We start from the raw sequence: 20,420 nt of genomic DNA on the forward strand, positions 1-20,420 counted from the left end.
CGAAAAAACACCCTGTATTTCATTTCTTGTTTCCCATTAGGACTTTTCCAGGTCCACTTCCTGTTGCTGCACTCTGAGAAAAAGGGAATGACCCTTGCTGCATTAGGGACAAACGATGATGTCCCCTGCGTTCGTCCTGAAATGAAGAAGCTTTGTTGCCTCATGCATGGGAGCACCGGCTTCTTTCTCTCCAAAACCAACATGGCCGACTGCAAGCAGGCGAAGCGATGCACTTGGCTATAGGCTTACGAACTATGCTCGATTTCAGCTGCAAAATCAACGTGTGCCCGAAACGTAGTGTACGTTACTGATATTAGAGGGAAAAAAATGAATCACAATAGGCATTCTTACGCATTTTCGGCACAAATGTATTACTGTATATTACTGTACCAAGTATATAATTATGTTGCTTTCGGTTGATTCCTTGCCTTTTTTTGTTATTACAGCTTGCAGCGATGCTTTTTCTCATCGTTTTAGCTAACATTGTATTAACAAAACAAAGCCTGTATTATGTGTTTTCCAGTATGTTCCACTCCCCTCTGTAATACATCTGGCCTTAAGGGTAACACAAACAATTAAATAAATAGGTAAATAAATAAGGAAACAAATAAATCAATAAATTCAAGGAACCGGGTGCAAGTACGACAAGACTTTATAGGGATGCCTTTCGCTCGATTGCTACCCTTATCACCCATCGTTCACGGCCGGCCATTGATAACACGGGCTGAGCAACGCTCTGATGACTGACGAAGCGAGAAAAAGAGTGACAACGCAAAAGGCACCGCTAGGAAATCGCTGCTTTCAACTTACGTGAACATCAGGAGTTTCCACGCACTAAATGTGTCGCAAACGCCCCCCTCCTCACACACACACGCACACAAACACGCACACATGCTCATGCAAATAGCGCGGTTAGCGCCACATGGAGAGGCTTCAAATTGGTGGTGCTAAAATCTCGTAAAAATCATCACAAAATGAATCATCAAATTAGTCAGAAATTTTATCTGCGTTGGAGATTAACCGGAGCGCGTTGGGCTGAATGACTTTTTGGGCCCACGGTAAAACAAGTGAGGCAGTGCAAAGTGACATGAATTGGACTTGCTTTGAGGGCAGAGACGCGCATAGCAAAATTAATTTTGAACAAACACTCAGAAACATGGATCAAATAACTGGGTGGCTAAAGTATCTGTACTGAAAAGCGTGGACACAGAATGGTGGAAGAGGTCAAGAAAGCCAGCAACCAATTAATTACAGGGTAATTCAAAGTGTCAATAGACAACCAAGAGCCATCAGAAAGAAAGTGAGAGAAACAGAGACAGTGAACTGGATGCAGAAAGTGAAGACAAAAATGACCCTAGCGATGAACAAGAATGAGAAGAAAGAAATGAGAAGTTAAAATGTGTATGATAACGCAAAGGACAGTGCCTCGCTATTTGAGGCCCGAGCTGGCTGCCTGAGGACAAAAGAATAACGGAGCAAATACGCACCGAAGGATGAGGCACCCGTGTGTGCTGCAAAAGAAGTCCACAAGCGACTCGTCCCATCGTATGGAATGCCAAGATCCAGACCCGTCGACCTTCCAGAAACGTTAGGATTCCAAGAAGATGGAAGGAATATTCCAGTGTTCTACTGAGTGCCATATTTCGTGTCGCTATTCTCCCTTTTTACGCAAATTTGTTTCCTTTGCCAAGTGACAAGGAGTAGCCGGTGCCACCATAAAGGCGCCAACCTCTCCTAATATTCATTTCAATAAAAAAAAATAACTGGGCAGCAGCTGAGATAAATAATTACATAGCAGTCGAGACGATCAGAGTCTTGTGGCAAGAAAAGCAGGGAAGAGGTGGATAGAACCGCCGTCACTGGGAGCGTAGGTAATGGTACAGTATAATTGCAAATACGAAAGTTGAAATGCCACGCCAGATAGCCAAAAGGTTAGATACCGATAGATGCAGTAAGACATCATTCCGTCAAGCAGGCTAGGGGGACTGTACATCCCCACCCCGTTTAATATGGGAAGCCAATACACACTATCATAAAAAAAAGGAATGTTTTTTGCCTACTCACTATACGACACGGTAATGCTACAACAGAAAACGAACCATTTTCATATAACATACATGATCTAGACACTAAACTATTCAAAGCCTGTAAGGGTGATAAAAGAGCTTTTACTCACTTTACACCGATCATTATACCCATTTAGCGCTCATTTTACTCGGAACACTATGGGTGACCTTGCGCAAGCTTTCTCACAAAATGAAGCAGTTTCTGTAGTAATAGCAAACGCAGCTAGGACGCAGTCGTACATATAACAAGCTGAGGGCGACATTCTCATTTCGCTGCTATCTTCCCTAAGGGTGCTAATTTAAATAATGGTGCTTGTATAAAACACCTTGAGGGTGCTCTGGCGACAAATTCATTTACAGCCTTGAGGGTGTTAGAGCGTACAGTGTGTATACAGACTACAGGACAACCACAAGACACCACAACACATACGAACCCACGGCACACACACTGCTACAGAGCAACACAAAACGCATAATTGCACGGCACGTACACAGACACTGCTTGACCTGCATACATCCTTAGGTCGTCAAAGTTTGTTATATACCCATGGTGTTTTGACCTGGATTGTAGCACCAGTAGGTGCGTATTTGTAATACATAATTCCGCGATGAATATGGCCAGAACGGTTGCTTGGACAGAACAGCCTCATAGGCACTGGAAACGCACACAGACCTGTTAATATAACATCGCACTATAATAAACGCCTAAGGACTAGCCACTTTGAATTATTAGCACGGTGGTGACGGCGATCAAAGCCTCTCCATCTTTCACTTGGACGCCGAAGCGGATGGCGCTACAAAAACTGACCTCTGACTTTTACAAAATGCCTACTTCCACTTTTTCACACAGAAATGGAAATAGGCTCCGACCGCACAACGCCGTTGCATACACGTGCAGTGCAGTGCGTGCGCCGGCGGCCGGGCGCTGTTGCAGCGGCGGTGAGGAGTTTACCTTTCCCGATGTTCGACAGTGATGTCACGATCGACACAACTTAGACATCCTTTCAGTTCGGTGGCCCTTATTTTGCATGGAATTTCAGAACCCGCTTTAGTCGCTCAAGGCGGTCCTTCGCTCACAACGCCGGGCTACGTGCCGACGGCATTTGCTTTGGCTTTGAAGCCCTCGCGGATGGCACTCTCAAAAGGACCGCTCACATTTGATGCCAACCTTCTGCTCGTCCTAATTTCACGCGTCAAAGCCAGACAGGCTGGCCGATATATGCGGCGTCTGCAGGCACAGATGCCCGAGTGTGGCTTCACTCTATACGGCGTCCAGGTTCCGTGTTGAACTATTGTCGTATCGTTCAAGCTACAGATTTCACACTGCTGGTCACAAAAGGAGCCACGCACACCTCAGGTTGTGCTGCTCAACATTACTTTCTGTAGAAAACAAGTTACTGTGGCGGATGTTCGGGTCACCGGCGGCGCACGATACACGCGCACTGCAGGTGAAACATCCTTCCCGTTCGACTGCTGCAAGAAGGCTTAACATGTGAAGTACATGTATAAACCCGGTATATTAAGCAATATGGCAACAAGGAACGCTTAAAGCCTAGTCAGAGAGGCTGAGACCATCTCCTGGATGGCGCCAATGGAAAGGAATTCGGCTATGAGTAACTATACCTTAGAGGTGAAAACGAGATCAGGAAAAAAGAGAATTTACGACAGCTTAAAAAGGAGCTCTTTACTTTTCGAGGGGAGATAACGATGCCCTAGAACACGTATTTATAAAGCGATGTGCACCAAGGAAGAAGACGCATGTGCTTGCTGCGGTAAAGCTTGCTAGGGAAACGATGGAACCTGTTTCGCGGGAATGTGGATATATGTGCCTAGCTGTCGCTTTAGGCTCCGATGGCCTCCTTGAGGCCCTTGGGTTCAATGATAGCAGGTGGAAAATAAAGGTGTCCGGAATAGAAATTAGCTAAGTGCAATTGCAGGTTAGGTACGAGGCAGAAAAGTAGGGAGGTCACAAACAACGGAGGTGAACAAAAACAAAGTTCCCAATAATGGTTCAGAATGTTCGATGCTGGGAATTTTTCGTCTGTTATATTAAAAAAAAAGATAAGTAAGTGCACGCAATAGAAAGAGCTTCGCGGTGCCACCTACCGTCACGCTTCAAAGCTCATCGAATCCATTCAGACATCCTTGTGAAGGAGGAACACGCCGGCTTGAAGGAGGAAATCAGATGGTTCCTCCTTTCTTGCTCGGTTGTTCTTTCATCACAATAATAATAATAATAATAATAATAATAATAATAATAATAATAATAATAACAATAATAATAATAATAATAATAATAATAATAATAATAATAATAATAATATTAATAATAATAATAATAATTATTATTATTATTAATGCTTCACGCTTCCGCAAGAAGGTATTCATTGTTTGGTGCCGAGTCCTTTCCCCGAATTCTTCGAAGATCTCTCCTTCACTGTTGCGGGAGTCGATGCTATAATTGCCAACTGCCTGTTCTGCAGATTGCCTTTTTCCTACTTTCGCATTGAAGTGGTCCATGACTACACTTTGCTGAGTTTGCACCTTTATCATTGCTGATTAAACACCCTCGAAAAACTGTTTTATTTCTTCAGCATCATAACTGGAGGCTTCCTCCGTATCGTGACTACCTTTAATCTAGATCACGTATGTATATTAATTAGGACGGCTGCTACTTTCTCATTCATAGCTTAAAATTTCACAGTGATGTCCACTATGCCTTTATGAATAGGAAATCTTACGTCGTATTTACCCTGGAAGAGCTACAAGCCGAAGACTTGACCGTTATTCAGCACTGTGTAGGCCTTACCACTCCTTCTAACCTCACCAGGAGGACTAGTATCAAAGGCAATGCCTCATAAATCTCATAAATCCTGAAAGGATTTACTCTGCCAAGCTACCTTCACTCGATAGAGTTCGCGTGTTAAACTTTGCCAGGTTCCAGGGGTGACCTGTGCTGATTTCTGGTTCACACTCTGCCGCATCGCATCACCGCCTTGGTGAGGTGCTCCGCAGCCACCAACGGACGGGGTTAATTTGCCAGTGCCACGAGGGGAAGTAGCCGCCAAACACTGCACCAGGTTCCAGCTCTCGTGAGGGATTGTCCTTCTCGAAGCTTAGTGGGCCTTTCTATAATTTGCTTGCGCCTGCACTATAGTATAGCCGCACTGGGTTTCAGCAGTTTTCTTTAGAACACGAGATATACACCCGTTAAAACGCAGTCAGGGTAAAAGCAGATGAATTCAGGCTGGTGGTCGTAAACAAATATGCGGCTTTATAACAGGAAGGTCCTGAAAAGAGGTAATGAATGAAACCGTAAGTAGGGCTGATCTCAGTAGCAGCACGCGGGCGAAATGGGAGGCACCATTGTAGGTAAGCTCTCAGATAAAACCTAACAAAGAATCGACACAGCACGAAAGTGGCAGCTGAAGAGATCCTGGCAAAATTCGCGCAACTATCGAAGCGGATGAACAAGAAGGGAGTCAGTGATATTCAAAATTTTCCGCCGTAAATATGAGAAAGCCGTTAAAAATGGGCACCGCATCAAATCAGTCAGACGGAAGCTTGCCATAGTACAGGGCAACGTGTGACGATGATTCGAGCTTTAAGGGGGAAGGACAAGATATATGCAGTGAAAGAAAAGCAACGTAATGTCACCAGGAATTTCGATAACACGTAGAAGGCAGGACGAGACTTCAGTACTGACCTGTACAGTGCCCAGAGCACCCAGCTAACCTTCATTGAAAGTAGCCGCGAAGAAGATACAGAGGCTCCTTGTGAAACTAGTGATGAAATTAGAAGGGCTTTGAAATACAGGTCCCGGGAGAAATTGGCAGGAGCAGATGGAACAACAGATCGTTATTGTGCCTGAAAAGCTTGCGGCGCCTTATCCGCAATGCTTCAAGATTTCAGGAGTTGGAATACTCCCACCATTATACTAATTCATAAGGAGGGATAAGTTAAACAATTGAGGAACTACATGAGTTTGCTTTCAGCATTGTGCAAAATATTCCCCATGGTGATTGCCAGTAGAATCAGGGCAACACTTGACTTAAATCAACCAAGAACCTAGGCTGGCTTCAGAATAGGGTATTCCACAATGAATCAGAATCGCGGTAATTATTAAGGTAATTGATCAATCTGCGGACTACAACCAATCTCTATGGATCCTTATCGCAGTGATTCCTTGGGCGCCGCCAAGTTTAGTGAAGTGGTGACGCGTCCATTGTTTTCCTCAGCTGCCTGCATTGTCTCTGGGCGGATGTGCATCACGCCGGTGCGGCTCGGCGAACCTCTTTTTGCGAATATCGCAGGCGGCGGCTGGGTGGTCGACACGATGGCCACAGATTTCACATAAGCGCTTTCGGAGCTCTTTACGCCTTGTGTATACACGGCGTGAGTAGCGCTACAGTGCACGTACAAAAACCGGCGCTAGAAATGTATTCAAAGCTGTCCATACTTTTTGCTTAAGAATTAAATTATGATCAACGTGTTTTACTTTTCGATCTTTATTTGTCAGAACCTTTAAAGGAGCGTCTTGTCATGTTTCTGAACTCAGAAAAGATCTTCGGCGCGGTCACTCTTTGATAATATTCTGCCACTTTCCGGTGGGCTCAGTTGCGATATATTTATCCTAGCTGCGCAGAGGGGCTTGGAACGTAGATGCCGTGTACTTTATAATAGCTTGAAGCAAGGACAAGGTATATTGCTGGTCATTCGCTTAATCTGTGGAACGTCGGAAACGTTCAGCTTCGAACATTCGTATACTGTCGTAGTCACCGTCACCTATAAGCTCGAGCGCATTGATTCAAGTGTGCGTCCATTCATTAATTCTTGATACATTGCAATATTCTGGGCGTAAGTTTGCCGTGTGAATTGGGGTAGATGCATGTAGATAACAAACTTACTATGCCAGAAAGCGGCGCTACTCCCTTTGTCACGTGTGAGAAGCAGTACTCACTTTTGCGGACGTTCCAGGGTTGGAAGTCCTTTCTTTGGAGGTTAGCGATAAAACGCTGTTGGATGAATGAATCTATCCTCGAGGAAAGCCGTGCATCGCGAAGGACCGGCAACACAGGCATTCCACAGGTATAGCAGCGGTTCATAAACTTGGCCACTCATATTCATTCCATTATTTAATGTCCCAGTGACTGTTTTGCACAAACAAGAGCGCACAACACCTGCTGTGGTTGCTCAGTGGCGATGGTGCTGGGCTGCTGAGCACGACGTCGCGGGATCGAATCCCAGCCGCGGCGACCGCATTTCATTGGGGGCGAAATGCGAAAAGATTTAGGTGCACATTAAAGAACCCCAGGTGGTCCAAATTTCTGGAGTCCTTCACTACGGCGTGCCTCATATTCAGCAAGTGGTTCTGGCACGTAAAACCCCATTTTTAACTTTTTTTTACAGCACACATCTTCCTTTTACAATTTCACAATTTGCAGCATGAATGTGGCACAGTGTGATAGTGAACATCCAATAACTGATCGCAATGTAGCACGGCAGAAGCGGTAATGCCTTCGTATGCGTGAGCGTTCGCCGAGGCAACTTGCGACGCGCCGCCGACAGCGCCATCTCGTTCCTCCAAAGCAAACTGCTCCTCCTCCGCGACAAGCGAGGAAGAAAGGGCGCGAGCATCTTCTCTGGCAAGCCGGGGGGCTGCACATCTTGGATGTGTTGCCGTCGCGTGCTACGGAACGATTTGGAGATGTTTTAGCTCGTTCTCCGCGAAACTCGCCTGACGCCGATTCATACGAGGTCGTCGAAGAACCATTGTGTGGCCTTTCGGTGCAGCGGTAACTGCAGCCAGCGGAACCGCGTCTTGGCTGCGATGCGCATCATCATTCGCGGTGTGTGTGCGTATTGTCTCTTCAACGAAAAAGCAGCGGCGTCTCTGAATTGCCAAGTTCAACTGAAAAATCTTGTCGTTATCTGATTGCTTGGCGTAAGCACAAAAACATAGGAGTGCTCTTGTAGGGCCAACCTAATCCAACCCCGAAACATGTAAGCGTCAATCGTTATAAAATATTTTCGTCAGCCACCGCCATCGTTCTCACGCATTTCAAGTCTATAGTAGACTAGATATCACAATATTCTGTGTCTACGTTGGCCCACTATGTTACGCCTATGGCATTGCTCAACACAGCGATCACAGCAGTCGCTAGGCCAGCATGATACATATGAGTTTTGTGCTTCGACATTGCCGTTTGGTCCTGTAAACCACTAACATCCAAGAGGGGGCCGCATGAAAAGAACCCTACGACAATTTGCGAGGACACAATTTCCGTAAAACGGGTGAGCGCGTCGTAGAAGACCGGAAGAACAAGAACGAAAAATAAATCGGTTTTCATAAAAAAAAAGAAGAGCCCAGACTAGCTAACGACGCAATAAGACCTCGCATGGTGATGCATCATGCTCAGACTGAGCGCTATAATGCAGCGGCATATATATAACCCAACATCTGCCACTGCTTTGGACGCTCGCGCATTCCGCAGCCGATCGCTCGACCACTCGACAAGTGTGGTTACATTGCACAGAATGCGGTTATTTGGAACAAAAGTTATTTTATTAGTGGGCCAAAACCTCGTCCAGTAAGCAATGCAGCCGCGCAGTGTATCTGCAGATAACAACTCGAAATCTTCTCAAAGAGAACAGTACATCTTATTCCGCCGCAGAACGGTGCCCACGCTGTTAGGATCGTCGTATGTTTCGTAACTACTCATTGCTGCTAAACGACAGCTTAGAATTACAGCTAGAATACTATAGTCAGGTGAAATTCGTGAAACGGATTTTCAGAAAAACATAACTGATTTCGGAGGCTAGGTGCAAAGGGCCCGTCGTTTTGTCTTTTGTACTCGGACACAGGTCTGAAAATATCAATTCCCACTTCCTCTTCATAATCGGTCCCACAAATCTCAGAGTGCACGTTTAGTTCTTTGTTTCTGGATAAAAGCCGCTGCTCGTAGTAGTGGTTTAACCTAAAGGCTTAACCTCAATGAATGTAAAACGAAGTGTGTCCTGTTTCGTCCAGAGGATCTGCGGAAACACCAACTGGCTGCATAATCCTGGGTCCTTACCAAATCCCCATCAGCAAAATTATTTGGAGTCGTTTTTATGGAGCACATGTCTTGGAATGGGCCCATAAAAAAACCTACTAAGTAAAAGTAAAGCTGCCGCTGTGGTAAGTCGTTGTCGCCACATTCTTCCGGCTGATGTTAAAAGGACTCTGTATACCACGCTTTGCTGAATTCGCACTTGTACTACTGCGCATCAGTATGCGGAAACACCACACTTACAAACCTGCATAAACTTACATAAATACAAAAAAGGCACTACGGTCTATTAATAATGTCCCGTTTCTAGAACGTACAGATTCACCTTTTCGTAAGCATAAAATCACAAAACTAGACAAAATTTACACCTACAAATTACTAACAATGTATTAAAGCGATCAACTCGGCAAACTTGAAAAGTTTTTTGACTAAGCAAGTTTAAAGACAACGATAGCATTATATCGCTTTAGGTACCAACCGCTATATGAAATTCCCTTCTCTCGCAGACATTATGGTACTGAAAGGGTTAGACACACAATGCCACTTACATTAAACGCATGCTATGCACGACACATGGATAAACGAACACTAACGAAGAAAAAAACGTTCGATTTCTGCATAGCCTAAACAAAACCTATGTATCCTAAAATCGATCAACTTGATCTAATTATGCTAAGATGTTTGATTAGTCATTACGGTATTATGTTAAACTGTTGAATTAGTGCGTATGCTAATAAGCTAATACATGCCGTGATGCAGTTTCCGTTTGTATGGTTCCCACTTTATTGTTTAAATGTTTTATATTATGTTACATACGTATTCTGTGTACTTGTTAAACTGTAAAGAAAAATACTTCTCTGTATGCTCATTCCTTGCCTATGAATGTTGCCTATGTATGGGTGGCAGGAGCTCAGTCAAGCTGCGCAGCTTTTTTTCTTACCACCTTTTTCGTTCTCTCATGTATACGAAAGACGAAAATAGAAAGACTGAAAAAGACTGATTGAATTTCACTTACGCTGATGAGACACTGGGCTCATTAATCAATTTGCCAACTCATAATTTCGACATTTCCATCAATCTGCTGCAGGCGTGACCGAAGAACTTGCCTGTTCGCGACGCTCGCAAGTAATAAGTGAACGCAACAGAGCCCGCATATCCTTCGCTCCGCGCGATAAGGAGCGAAGCGGCGGCAGCTGGCGCGGCAGCGATGATCGACGGCACAGATTGCGCCGATCTCCGCCGACAGGTGGCCGCAGGAGGCCGCACGCGAACCCAGGCCCGGCAGAACGCGGGGAGGCGCACATTGTCGCCCTTGGGCGTTGCAAAAAAGCAAACGCCGGCGCCAACATGCCGGAAAATATGGTACGTCTGGCATTGCGGGAGAGAAGGGCGGATCCAGTTCAGCAGTGATAATGTGAATGCCGGTTGCTGGCTTCCCAAGGCATTCTCGCATGTTGCCGGTATAGTAGCACTGCTCCGCATGCAGCAGATACGTTCACGCAAGAACGAAAACTGTGCACGCCGCGGTATGGACACCACCAGCTCGAGCGTCACGTATGTATCGCGTGTTTCACCTTAACGTCAACACAACTTTTTAAAAATGGCCTTTGGCACGTACCAGAAGTGTACTTATTGAGCTAGATTACTAGGAGAGGCCAACATCACTTCCACTGCAAATCAACAAGAATAGTTGACTAATTAACGCAAAACACACTCACCAACCTTTTTAGCTAATTATACTCTAGTCCACACACTGGATTACGCCAATTAAAGCCAGTGATTTCCAAAGGCACATCCATTTGAAACGAACTGCGAAACTAGCGCTAGTGTTGATATTGGCGGCGTCAAATTTGGGGTGAAAATGCACTGTTGTTCCATTTACTGTTCTAACAAAAGGCCGTCTTATGTATTGAAGGTCAAAAATTTCTGCGACACCTGTGCATTTCGTCGCAAGTTTTGCGAATTCCTATCTCGAATTTGGTGTCCTCCTCAGAATTAGTATTAAGTGGATATCACTTTAGAAATCACTGCCTATATATACAATATTTAAATTGCGGTTTAAATCATTTTAAATAACGGCGGCGCCTATCGTCCGGTACCCTGCTCGAATATGTCATCGCTCTGGGGTGTGCATGGCGAACGTGCTGTTGACGACGAGTTGCAAGTTTCCATGATTTCCTGAGAGATGTCAACAAGTTTTGGGGATTGGGAAACTTCAGCACGTTGTTCATGAGTTCCGAGCTTCGACATAGCCGCAATATCGAACGGCGACGGGCCTCGATGCGCTGCCACAGCTCTGCCCACGATCGAAATAGGCGGCGAGTCAAGTCTGCACTTTTTCGATACGCAAGATATGTGCGGCGTGTTGTCATTGTATGCCAAAGCCTTGAACTCAGCAGTGTATCACTCAGGTCACAACAACCAGAGGCGTCTCCGTGTCCCATGCGATGTGCCGCACCAGCGTACATCCTAATACAATGACTTGCTAACTACCGAGGAAACACGTTTTACTAGCTTTCGTGCTCCTTAAATTTCGCGGTATGATCTACTAAGGAATTGTTTACCTGGCATCCAGGCCTCACGATTTCCAAAATAAAGAGCTGTAAAATAAGTACACCGGAAGGGCGTTTAACATGGATGAAACGTCCCACCTGATGACAGTGGCCAGAAACGGTCAACCGGATGTACGAGACGCCTTTGAAGTGTGCAGGTACTCTTAGGTCTCGAGCGCTGCCTGTGAAAGGAAACTTCGCCGACTCGAGAGAGATGAGAAACGAACTCTCTGCAACCGCATGCTTTCCGAAGTAGTGCATCGCGCGATGCGCAACGCAGGCAGCTTGACGGCCAGATTCGGAAGCACGGCAGGGCCCATGAGGGGCGGACGGCAGGCACGGCTTTGGTTACAGAACGACAAACAACGAACCTTCATTTTCTTAGTCGGCACGTACTGGTTTCATATACGTCCCCGGTAAACTTGAATAGAATCCTGGGCTATTACTTATGAGATACGTTAAAGGTGATCTTTAACGTAGGCCCGATGCATGGGACACGGTCGTTTCTTGAATTTTCCATCTCATCCCATCGACGCAGTACGGCTCACAAGCTAAGACAGCTAAACTCTCGCATATTTCGAGAAAGCCCAACGGGAAACGGGCACTAAAAAGCATCCGCATTTCGTTTGATGCCTTCAGGACATGTGTGCTATAGAAGCATGTCGCGCGGCTTGCCACTTCCCTGACGCAGCAGCTTGCGGTGTCGCTTTACTGCTGTAAAATGTCGCTTAACGGCTGTTGCCCAAATGCGCCTCATTGCGGCAAATTGGCAGGAAAACGGCGGCTGCTGAAACTCAGCGCTGACTTAGGCGTTGACGCAGAATGCGTCGTTTTGACAATTCCCGCGGGATGCGTGGCGGCCCCGTAGGGCAGCGGGCGACCGAATGGCAGCAGAGCCGGCAGCCGAAGCAATAGATGCTTACGCCAAGTGGCGGCGCGAGCGACACCGCATTTCTCAGAGAAAATAATGCGGCCGGGCGGACACGCAAGAAGCAAAGCGCGCCCATCTGCGCGGCGCTCGTTAGGAGCACTTAGTGCCGGACATAATCGGAGCACTCCGTGAGACGAGGCGCCACCTGTCGGCCTTCCTGACGTTTCAATTGCGGTCGTCCGCCGGCCGAGATTGCCGCTGCTGGGATTCCCGACGCACGCTGGAAACACGGCGGTGAACCGCGCGCTAAACGCCCACTCGAGGACGGTCACGCGACGTGGCACATCTGGAAGGCGCGGTTGCCGCGCGGTCGGGAATTAATATCTTCGGCGACATCCTCTGCGGCATTCGCGTGACCGCAGCTTGTAATGCCTGCCGGAAAAAGCTGCGCCTCCGTTTAGGATGCACGCATACATCCTAGTCACCAATTACCAAACTACGGTGGTGTAGTTTGTTTTCTCCCGGTACGTCAGCACAGAGTGGGGAAAATGGTTGCGACGATCTTTTGCGTGCGTTGGTGACACTGAGCCTCGCTGGGCGAGCCGAACCCGGCCGTGGCAGCCACAGCAGCCACGAGTGCGGTGCACTTTGAACGACTCTGAACACATTGCCAACTGATACACACAGTATGTACCATCTCACAGTTTTCACTTACTCCAGTTGCAAAAGGTAATCAATACGCTGGACAGCGAAAAATTGGTGGTAAGGGCCACTCGAGGGAATGCTTGAGGGAGCTGAGGTTAGGAAATAACATTGCTAACTGAGAAATCTAGATAGCGCTAACTTTTAATGATCTGGCGAGATTATCGGCAATGCTTGAATAAAACATAGACACCGTACTGCTAACGAGACTAAATCCCGGAAAATAACACTGTACGTGCAGTTTATTTCTTTAGGATGAGTCAAGGACGTACAGTTGCCGAGCAATCTGACAGAGAAAACCGGATTGATGTTCAAACAACGATTACTAGTGATGCGTCGATAACAATCAAACGTGCCTTTTGGACATTTGTAGTTTCGATTTGTGCGGGACGGGTGTTTAGACGAGATAATGTGATGGGATTATAGGTGCCACGTTAGGACACTGGAAAGATAGCAGTACGGTGTAAAGAGGAAACACGATTTGGCCGTAGCGAACAAGAGGATACGAAAGGCAGCTTACAATACAGACAAGGCGTGGTTTATTAGTTTAACATTGTGTTTGTCAAGGTAATGGAAGGAAAAACGAGTTTACGTCGGCAAAGAATAGGGTGAAAAAATTACAGGAGGAATCGCAATGCGTGCATCCACCAAAGCAATGCAGCACCGAACGCTGTCTTCGCTTATTGTGTGCTGTCTCCTCTCCAGGCGACTGGATATTCGGTGCGGCGCACGACTTGCAGGCGATTATGCCAGACAGCATGGCGCATGCGAGCCAACAGTAAAAATTACTATGCTGGGCACATTTGAGCGCATCACGTTGAAATGTGGCAGAAGATTCCTCGTGCATAAATTTACTCTCCGAAGACCGTCTTGAAAGCGGCTCTTTTCTGCGGCAGCCATGGAGGTGGGAGCACACGCCCCGCCTACGCCGCCAAGTGCGTCACTAAAAGCAAACAGTGCGCGCGGGTTCCCGGAAAAAAAGGTACGTGTAGCGATGAGAGCCGCCGAGAAGGCAGAGCTGCTAATGGCTGCTCCAGTGAACAAACAGGCTCGCAGCCAGCGGACGCAAACTTGCGAGCTCCTAAGCCGGGCGCCATAAACTAAACGTGGCTATAAAAGGTGCACCGCACGGCCACCAGTCCCAGTGCGCGCCAAAGTAATTAAAGCGATTACGGGACGACGCGAAAATGCGCGCGCGGGAAGAAGAAAAGCCGCTCAGAAAGTGCAGCGCTCGCTGATGACGCGGCGATACCGTTGTTCTTGTTTCTCCCCTTACGGCTTGTCGAGTGTGCTTACTTGGCCGCTCAGGCGCCTGGCAACCGGCGGCTCGCTAATCTTTTAGACCCGGCTTAGCTTAGGACGCACATTAAGGATGAGCGCCGCTGGGCTCATAAACGACCTCTGTGTTTTGTAACCGCGTCTGCACGCACCATCTCCCCTGGGCGATGGCAAATCAGCTATCGACACAGCACCAAACTCGTGGGCACAACAACGCGAAAAACGTTTATTAGCCAAAAGGCGCGGCACTCGTTGCGTCCTCTGCAGCACAAGGCATCGACCAACGATGCGGCCTACCAGGCGAGAACCTGTACAAGCGCACTCTTGTACGGACCTGGAGGCACGTCCGATCTGTAAGAAAACGCGCGGAATGGAATTTTCCCGGAGCGCAGGAACAGTTTTCAAATCCAACTAAGAGTGACCACACGTTGATTGCCTGCCAGAGCACCCTAACAGAACCCCATAAAAGTTCACATTTGCGCTCCTGACCAACCTAAGGATCACTAAACCTTAAAATTGTCACCCACCCGACTGTAGCACCAAGTTCCCTCCTACCTGCGGGATTCCGCGGAACTGCCACGCTATATTAGGTATCCCTTTGCTTGCAGTTCCCGTATAATTCGGGCACACGCTGCAGTCCTCCTGGTCAGCTCAGATGGTAGACACATCGCACCTGGAAAGCGTTGCTCCCTGGCTCATGCAATCCTCGGAACAGGAAGAATTTTTCAACTGAGAAGCTTTTTTTCTGATAAACTCATATGATAGTTTTTTGTAGGTCCGTGCTACAGTCGGGTGGATTTCAGTTGGCGATGAATTCGGCCACATGCTGCAGTCATCCTGGTTAGCTGGATTCCACTTCCGGCCGCGAAAGCGTACGGAGGGGTTTTATTGGTCAGCCGCAGAAACAGGGTGACCAGTCAAGATCGAACGCTGTCATAGAATTTGCACCAAACGGGAAGGTAGATCGCGCCCAGTTATATTACGAGTAATAGACTTCATGAACAAAGTAGAAATAATGAAAATTGTCTCAAATCCTAAAGAACAAAGTTTTACTTTACTGAAGATTTCTCGGATAATGTACGTGCCATTCGCAAAAAGCTACGGGCAGCAACCTCTTCTTTTCGTGACCATGGCTCTTTGGTGAGGTTGCGTTATGACCACGTTTTTATAAATGGTGCCCTCTACACATGGAATGATAGAGCTAACGCCCTTTTTGACGATTCAGGTCTCGCTGCAAACACCGCAGTGAATAATTCCAATCTTTCTGAAAGCTTGCCAAACACTTTCCCGAATATACGTCGCCTTCACATTGACATATCCGCGGCTATCACAAGCTTGCTTTCTTGAAACGTGTAGCCACTCCGAAGTTCGGGTCCTAAGACCGATAAAAGGCCGGTATTATGTTAGGCGCCTGCTTTTCGAAAATGACTTGTACACTGCTGCACTGCAAGAAACTGAAATCTAGAACGAGGAGCAGCGTGGTTAGAATTTTTCGGGCGCATTACATCTGTGTGTGGCACGCAGTTGGCACTACTGGCGGTGGTGCTCTACTTTTATGCAACAATTTAGGCATCGAGGAAGTTAATGCTATCGCACCTGAAGAGCGATGGATGCCCTTGTAGTTAAATTCTTTCTTCAATTTATTTGGTGCGTTAGTTGTATTGATGCTCCCATTATGCAAAGGAGCATGTTGCGTTCTTTTAAAAGTTGTTTGCTACTTGAAGTGTGACAAGTGTCTTAATTTATTAGTCGACTGCAACTGTGTATGTATGGCGAGACACAGATCGAAAAATATTTCTGTGCGGGACAAGAGTACGAAATATTCAGGTACTTTATTGATTACTGTTCAGTGCGCATCGCGAACAGACGGCCGGACTTTCCAGAGGGAAGCGAGCCTCCCTTCCTTTTATTGCTTTCTGTTTCGCTGACGCCCCGCGGACTCCGAGCTGTGCGCGAGAGAAAGGACCCTCCTTTCGGTTCCTGGACGCCTCGAGTTGTCGGCTGATCCCGTCAAGTGCGATACGCCAGGCCAGTGTATTGGCCAATTATTATAGAGGATCTCGGCTGGTTGTTGTCGCGACGTTCCAGTCTAATCTTGACACATTTACAGCGCAGTAGTAGTGCGAGGCTGGAGAGAATACATACAAGTTTAGAGTTTGTGGCACAATGCCGTTTTTGTGAACGTAAACATATCTAATTTAGTTACCATAGCCTACTGATGACCTAAATTTGGAGTTAACAAAGTAAAACTCGATTTAATTTGGATTTCTGGAAATTTAATGTGAAGCTGTTAGAAAACAACATATTTGCTGATGAAGTTAGAAAAGATGTCCCCAGAATGACCGCGAAGAATTTATCAAGTAGCAGAAATAATTGGAAAAATATTGAGCAGGCGATCGAGACGATCCCGATAGAATAGGGAACGGTGCTAAGTTAAGAAAAGACGGACGCTACAGACTGCATTGCCAACTTCGTTTTTTGAAATTCATGGAAGCTGCAAAGTCTGGGTGACACGGAAACGACATTCGCCAAGAGAGAAAAAAACCCTTGGAAACATTGGAAACACGAGAGTACCGAGCCGCAGTGATGAGAGCGCGAACGGGTGGGCAAATAACCACGCCCCGAGTGAAGAAAGGCGTCACGCCGCTCAGAAAGAAATACGGAAAGCCCACTATTAAAATGGAATAACGTCTGATAGCAGGAAAATTGAGCAGGCTTTTGATGAAGTCCCCATCATCATCGTCATAATCATCATCAGCCTGGCTACGCCCACTGCAGGGCAAAGGCCTCTCCCATACTTCTCCAACCACCCAGGTCATGTGCTAATTGTGGCCATGTTGACCCTGCAAACTTCTTAATCTCATCCGCCCGCCTAACATTCTGGCGCCCCCTGCTACGCTTCCCTTCTCTTGAAATCCAGTCCGTAACACTTAGTGACCACCGGTTATCTTCCCTCCTCATTACACGCCCTGCCCATGCTCATTTATTTTTCTTGAGTTCAACTAAGATGTCATTCACACGCGTTTGTTCCCTCACCCAATTTGCTCTGTTCTTAGATTCCCCCCCCTCTAACGTTACACCCATCATTCTTCTTTCCATAGCTGGTTGCGTCATCCTCAATTTAAGTAGAAGCCTTTTCTTAAGCCTCCAGGTTTCTTCTCCGTAGGTGAGTACTGGTAAGACACAGCTGTTATACACTTTTCTCTTGAGGGATAATGGCAACCTGCTGTTCATGATCTGAGAATGCCTGCCAAACCCACCCCGGCCCATTTTTATTGTTCTCATTATTTCCGTCTCATGATCCGGATCCGCGGTCACTACCTGCCCTAAGAAGGTGTATTCCCTTACCACTTCCAGTGTCTCGTTACCTACCGTAAACTGCTGTTCTCTTCCCACACTGTTAAACATTGCTTTAATTTTCTGCAGTTTAATTTTTAGACCCACCTTCCTGCTTTGCCTGTCCAGGTCAGTGAGCATGCATTGCAATTGGTCCCCCGAGAGAAGGGGGAGAGCAAACATGTGGCAATAGAGATTAGCAAGATGCGATTGGAAGATTGGTGGAAGAAAAGTAGGCAAACGACAAACAACGGAGGCGTTCAAAAACAAAGTTCACAATAGGGGTTCAGAATGTTTGGTACATTGCTCTTCGTCGTTTCGACTGTCTTTTCCATACTAGAAACGCATGACTTCGAAAAAACTCCGCGAAGTCATCGCATAAGCAGGGGAAGAAAAAATATTGAACGAAGTCGAAAAATATCAGCAGGGAGAATAACATTATAATCTGCAGATTGAATACATTGTTACAGCGAAAATAATAGCACAGTAAGTACACTAAGCCAAAGAACAGGCTACAGCTCGTACACACTCTCTGCAGAAAAACAACAATGCAATGTGGATATACAACGAACATCTGCATGACTAATGAGTGCATAAAATAAAATTAAGTTCATGTGAAATGCTATCCCATAATGCCATAGGAATTTTCTAACCCAACTGTGGCTAATGAAGCCACTACCAAATTCTAGTTACTACTTGAAATAGTGTCGAACAGAAAAGTTGCGGCTTCTTTTTCTGAAGTTAGTGAAAACAGGCGGTACAGCAAACTTTTATTTGTAAAGAAGAGGGCGAGCTTTGCAATTAGTTACAGTAAATTGGTCCGGAAGATAGTTGTAATATATAAAGAAAAGGTGATGAAGAGCAGTAAGCATGTCAAAATGTTGCAGATATGAAATGATGCCATCTATGGTTTAGCAGTAATGCTGATTGGGCTAGTTGTTGATTCGTTATCGTGAGTGTACAGCGCATAGGGTAAACGTGGACGCAGACAAGGCGAGGAAAGACACGCCACTAGCACACGCCGACTGATTTGTCTGTTTTAGTGCAAACACACCTTTTTACAGAATGAGTTGACTGAGGAAACGATGTTTTCTTCACCGTATCCATCCTTGGGGCAATGGGTAAATAACAACGATTGAGTAACTAACATTTCGCTTGGTGGTTTTAGTGCCAATTTAGCAATGGCAGTATTTCAAGAGGAGGCCGCGGGAAACAATACATTCAAGCGATCAAAACAATTACGCAGATGAAACGCACTTTATGAATCTTTATGAAGCGAGCCTTTCACGAAGCGGTTATTCAAACACAATAAGCTTGCACACTTCGTTGCTGCATCTTCGGCACAGAGGAAACTGGCGAACGCATGTTCTTTCGCGACACACCACGAGGTAGCATCCGCCACAGAGCTAGTTGGCAGGCGGTGGATGTGCGCGTCGTGCGAGTGCGGCTTGATGGGTGACAACGCTGTGCTGGGGGTCCGAGTTTCGATCCCACCATCAGGCACGTAATGCAACTTTTTTCGAAGTTGCAGCGCGAGGCAGTGGCAGAAACTTCCTGAAGAGTTCGCAAAGAAGGTTTAGCTCTAGAACGCCATTTGTTGTCATTCTTTAAAGCGAAGCTTTCTTTGCCTTTTCCTTTGTCTTTCCCAATGCTGCTGCTGTGGCTGCTGCTGTCTGGCGCACCATGTCAGGGGGTGGTTCGGTGCGTGTGTATACATGACAAGAGCGCGGGAGAGGAAAGATGACGCGAGGAACTCGTTTGGAACCCACCGCGTCGAATGCGCACAATAGCCTCGGAGCTCCCTAGGCGTCGCTACAGTAGCCTCTTGAGAGTGGCAATTATCCGTGACCACCTTCAAAAGCATTGCAGAAACTGCGGGCCTTCCCTTTCTAGTGACGTGAGAGTCCAGAGGGAACGTAGATAGAACTGTAGAGAGGTGGTAGGGGAACAGGCAGTTCCCATACAAGGGGGGGAAGGGAGGAGGTGACGTGGGAAGGCAAGGAAACTGTACTACTATAAGACAGCGGTTTCGGGGAAACTGGATAAATTTAAATTCAAGGTACGATACAGCCCGTTCTTGCTATTTTTTTAAATATAGACACCACGCAAATATCTAAAGCAGACAAATTGCGCAGGGCTGCGGAAGCAGAGCCGCATTAATTATAGCGCACTGCAGGGTCCATGGGTTACTACGGAAGCTTTCGCCCGTCAAATCAGCACTTCTGTGCCCGCCGCGGTAGATTTGCGGCTATGGCATTGCTAGAGGTCGCGGATTTGATCCCGACCGCGGCAGCCGCATTTCGACGGGCGCGAAATAGAAAACGCGCGTGCGCTTAGATTTTGGGACACGTTAAAGAACATCACGGTGTCAAAATTAATCTGCAGTCGGCCACTACGGCTTGACTCATCATCCGAGTGGGGTTTTGGAAAGTACACCCTCATAATCCAATTCAAGTTTAATACTTCTGCCACAATGCGATGTGCCATGTGAGGAAATGACAACGCTCAACCCTCTCAGAAGTTATAAAATATGGTGCGCAACAACACCTCAAGCAAGCAGCTC

At 46.7% G+C, this 20,420-nt stretch overlaps 2 protein-coding genes across 4 annotated transcripts in view; one reads left to right on the forward strand and one right to left on the reverse strand.

The window, feature by feature from the left end:
• Positions 1-418, forward strand: part of LOC129384585 (uncharacterized) — a 148,470-nt gene extending 148,052 nt beyond the window's left edge. The window contains exon 5 of the mRNA XM_055070103.2: positions 41-418. Coding sequence (XP_054926078.1) covers positions 41-243 — 203 coding nt within the window. The 3' untranslated portion in view covers positions 244-418. The remainder of the gene's footprint in view (positions 1-40) is intronic.
• nab (NGFI-A-binding protein homolog) overlaps positions 1-20,420 on the reverse strand; it is a 941,120-nt gene that overhangs the window by 811,502 nt on the left and 109,198 nt on the right. The window lies entirely within an intron of this gene.

The sequence above is a fragment of the Dermacentor andersoni genome, chromosome 5 (assembly GCF_023375885.2).
Source record: "Dermacentor andersoni chromosome 5, qqDerAnde1_hic_scaffold, whole genome shotgun sequence".
Classification (NCBI taxonomy): domain Eukaryota; kingdom Metazoa; phylum Arthropoda; class Arachnida; order Ixodida; family Ixodidae; genus Dermacentor; species Dermacentor andersoni.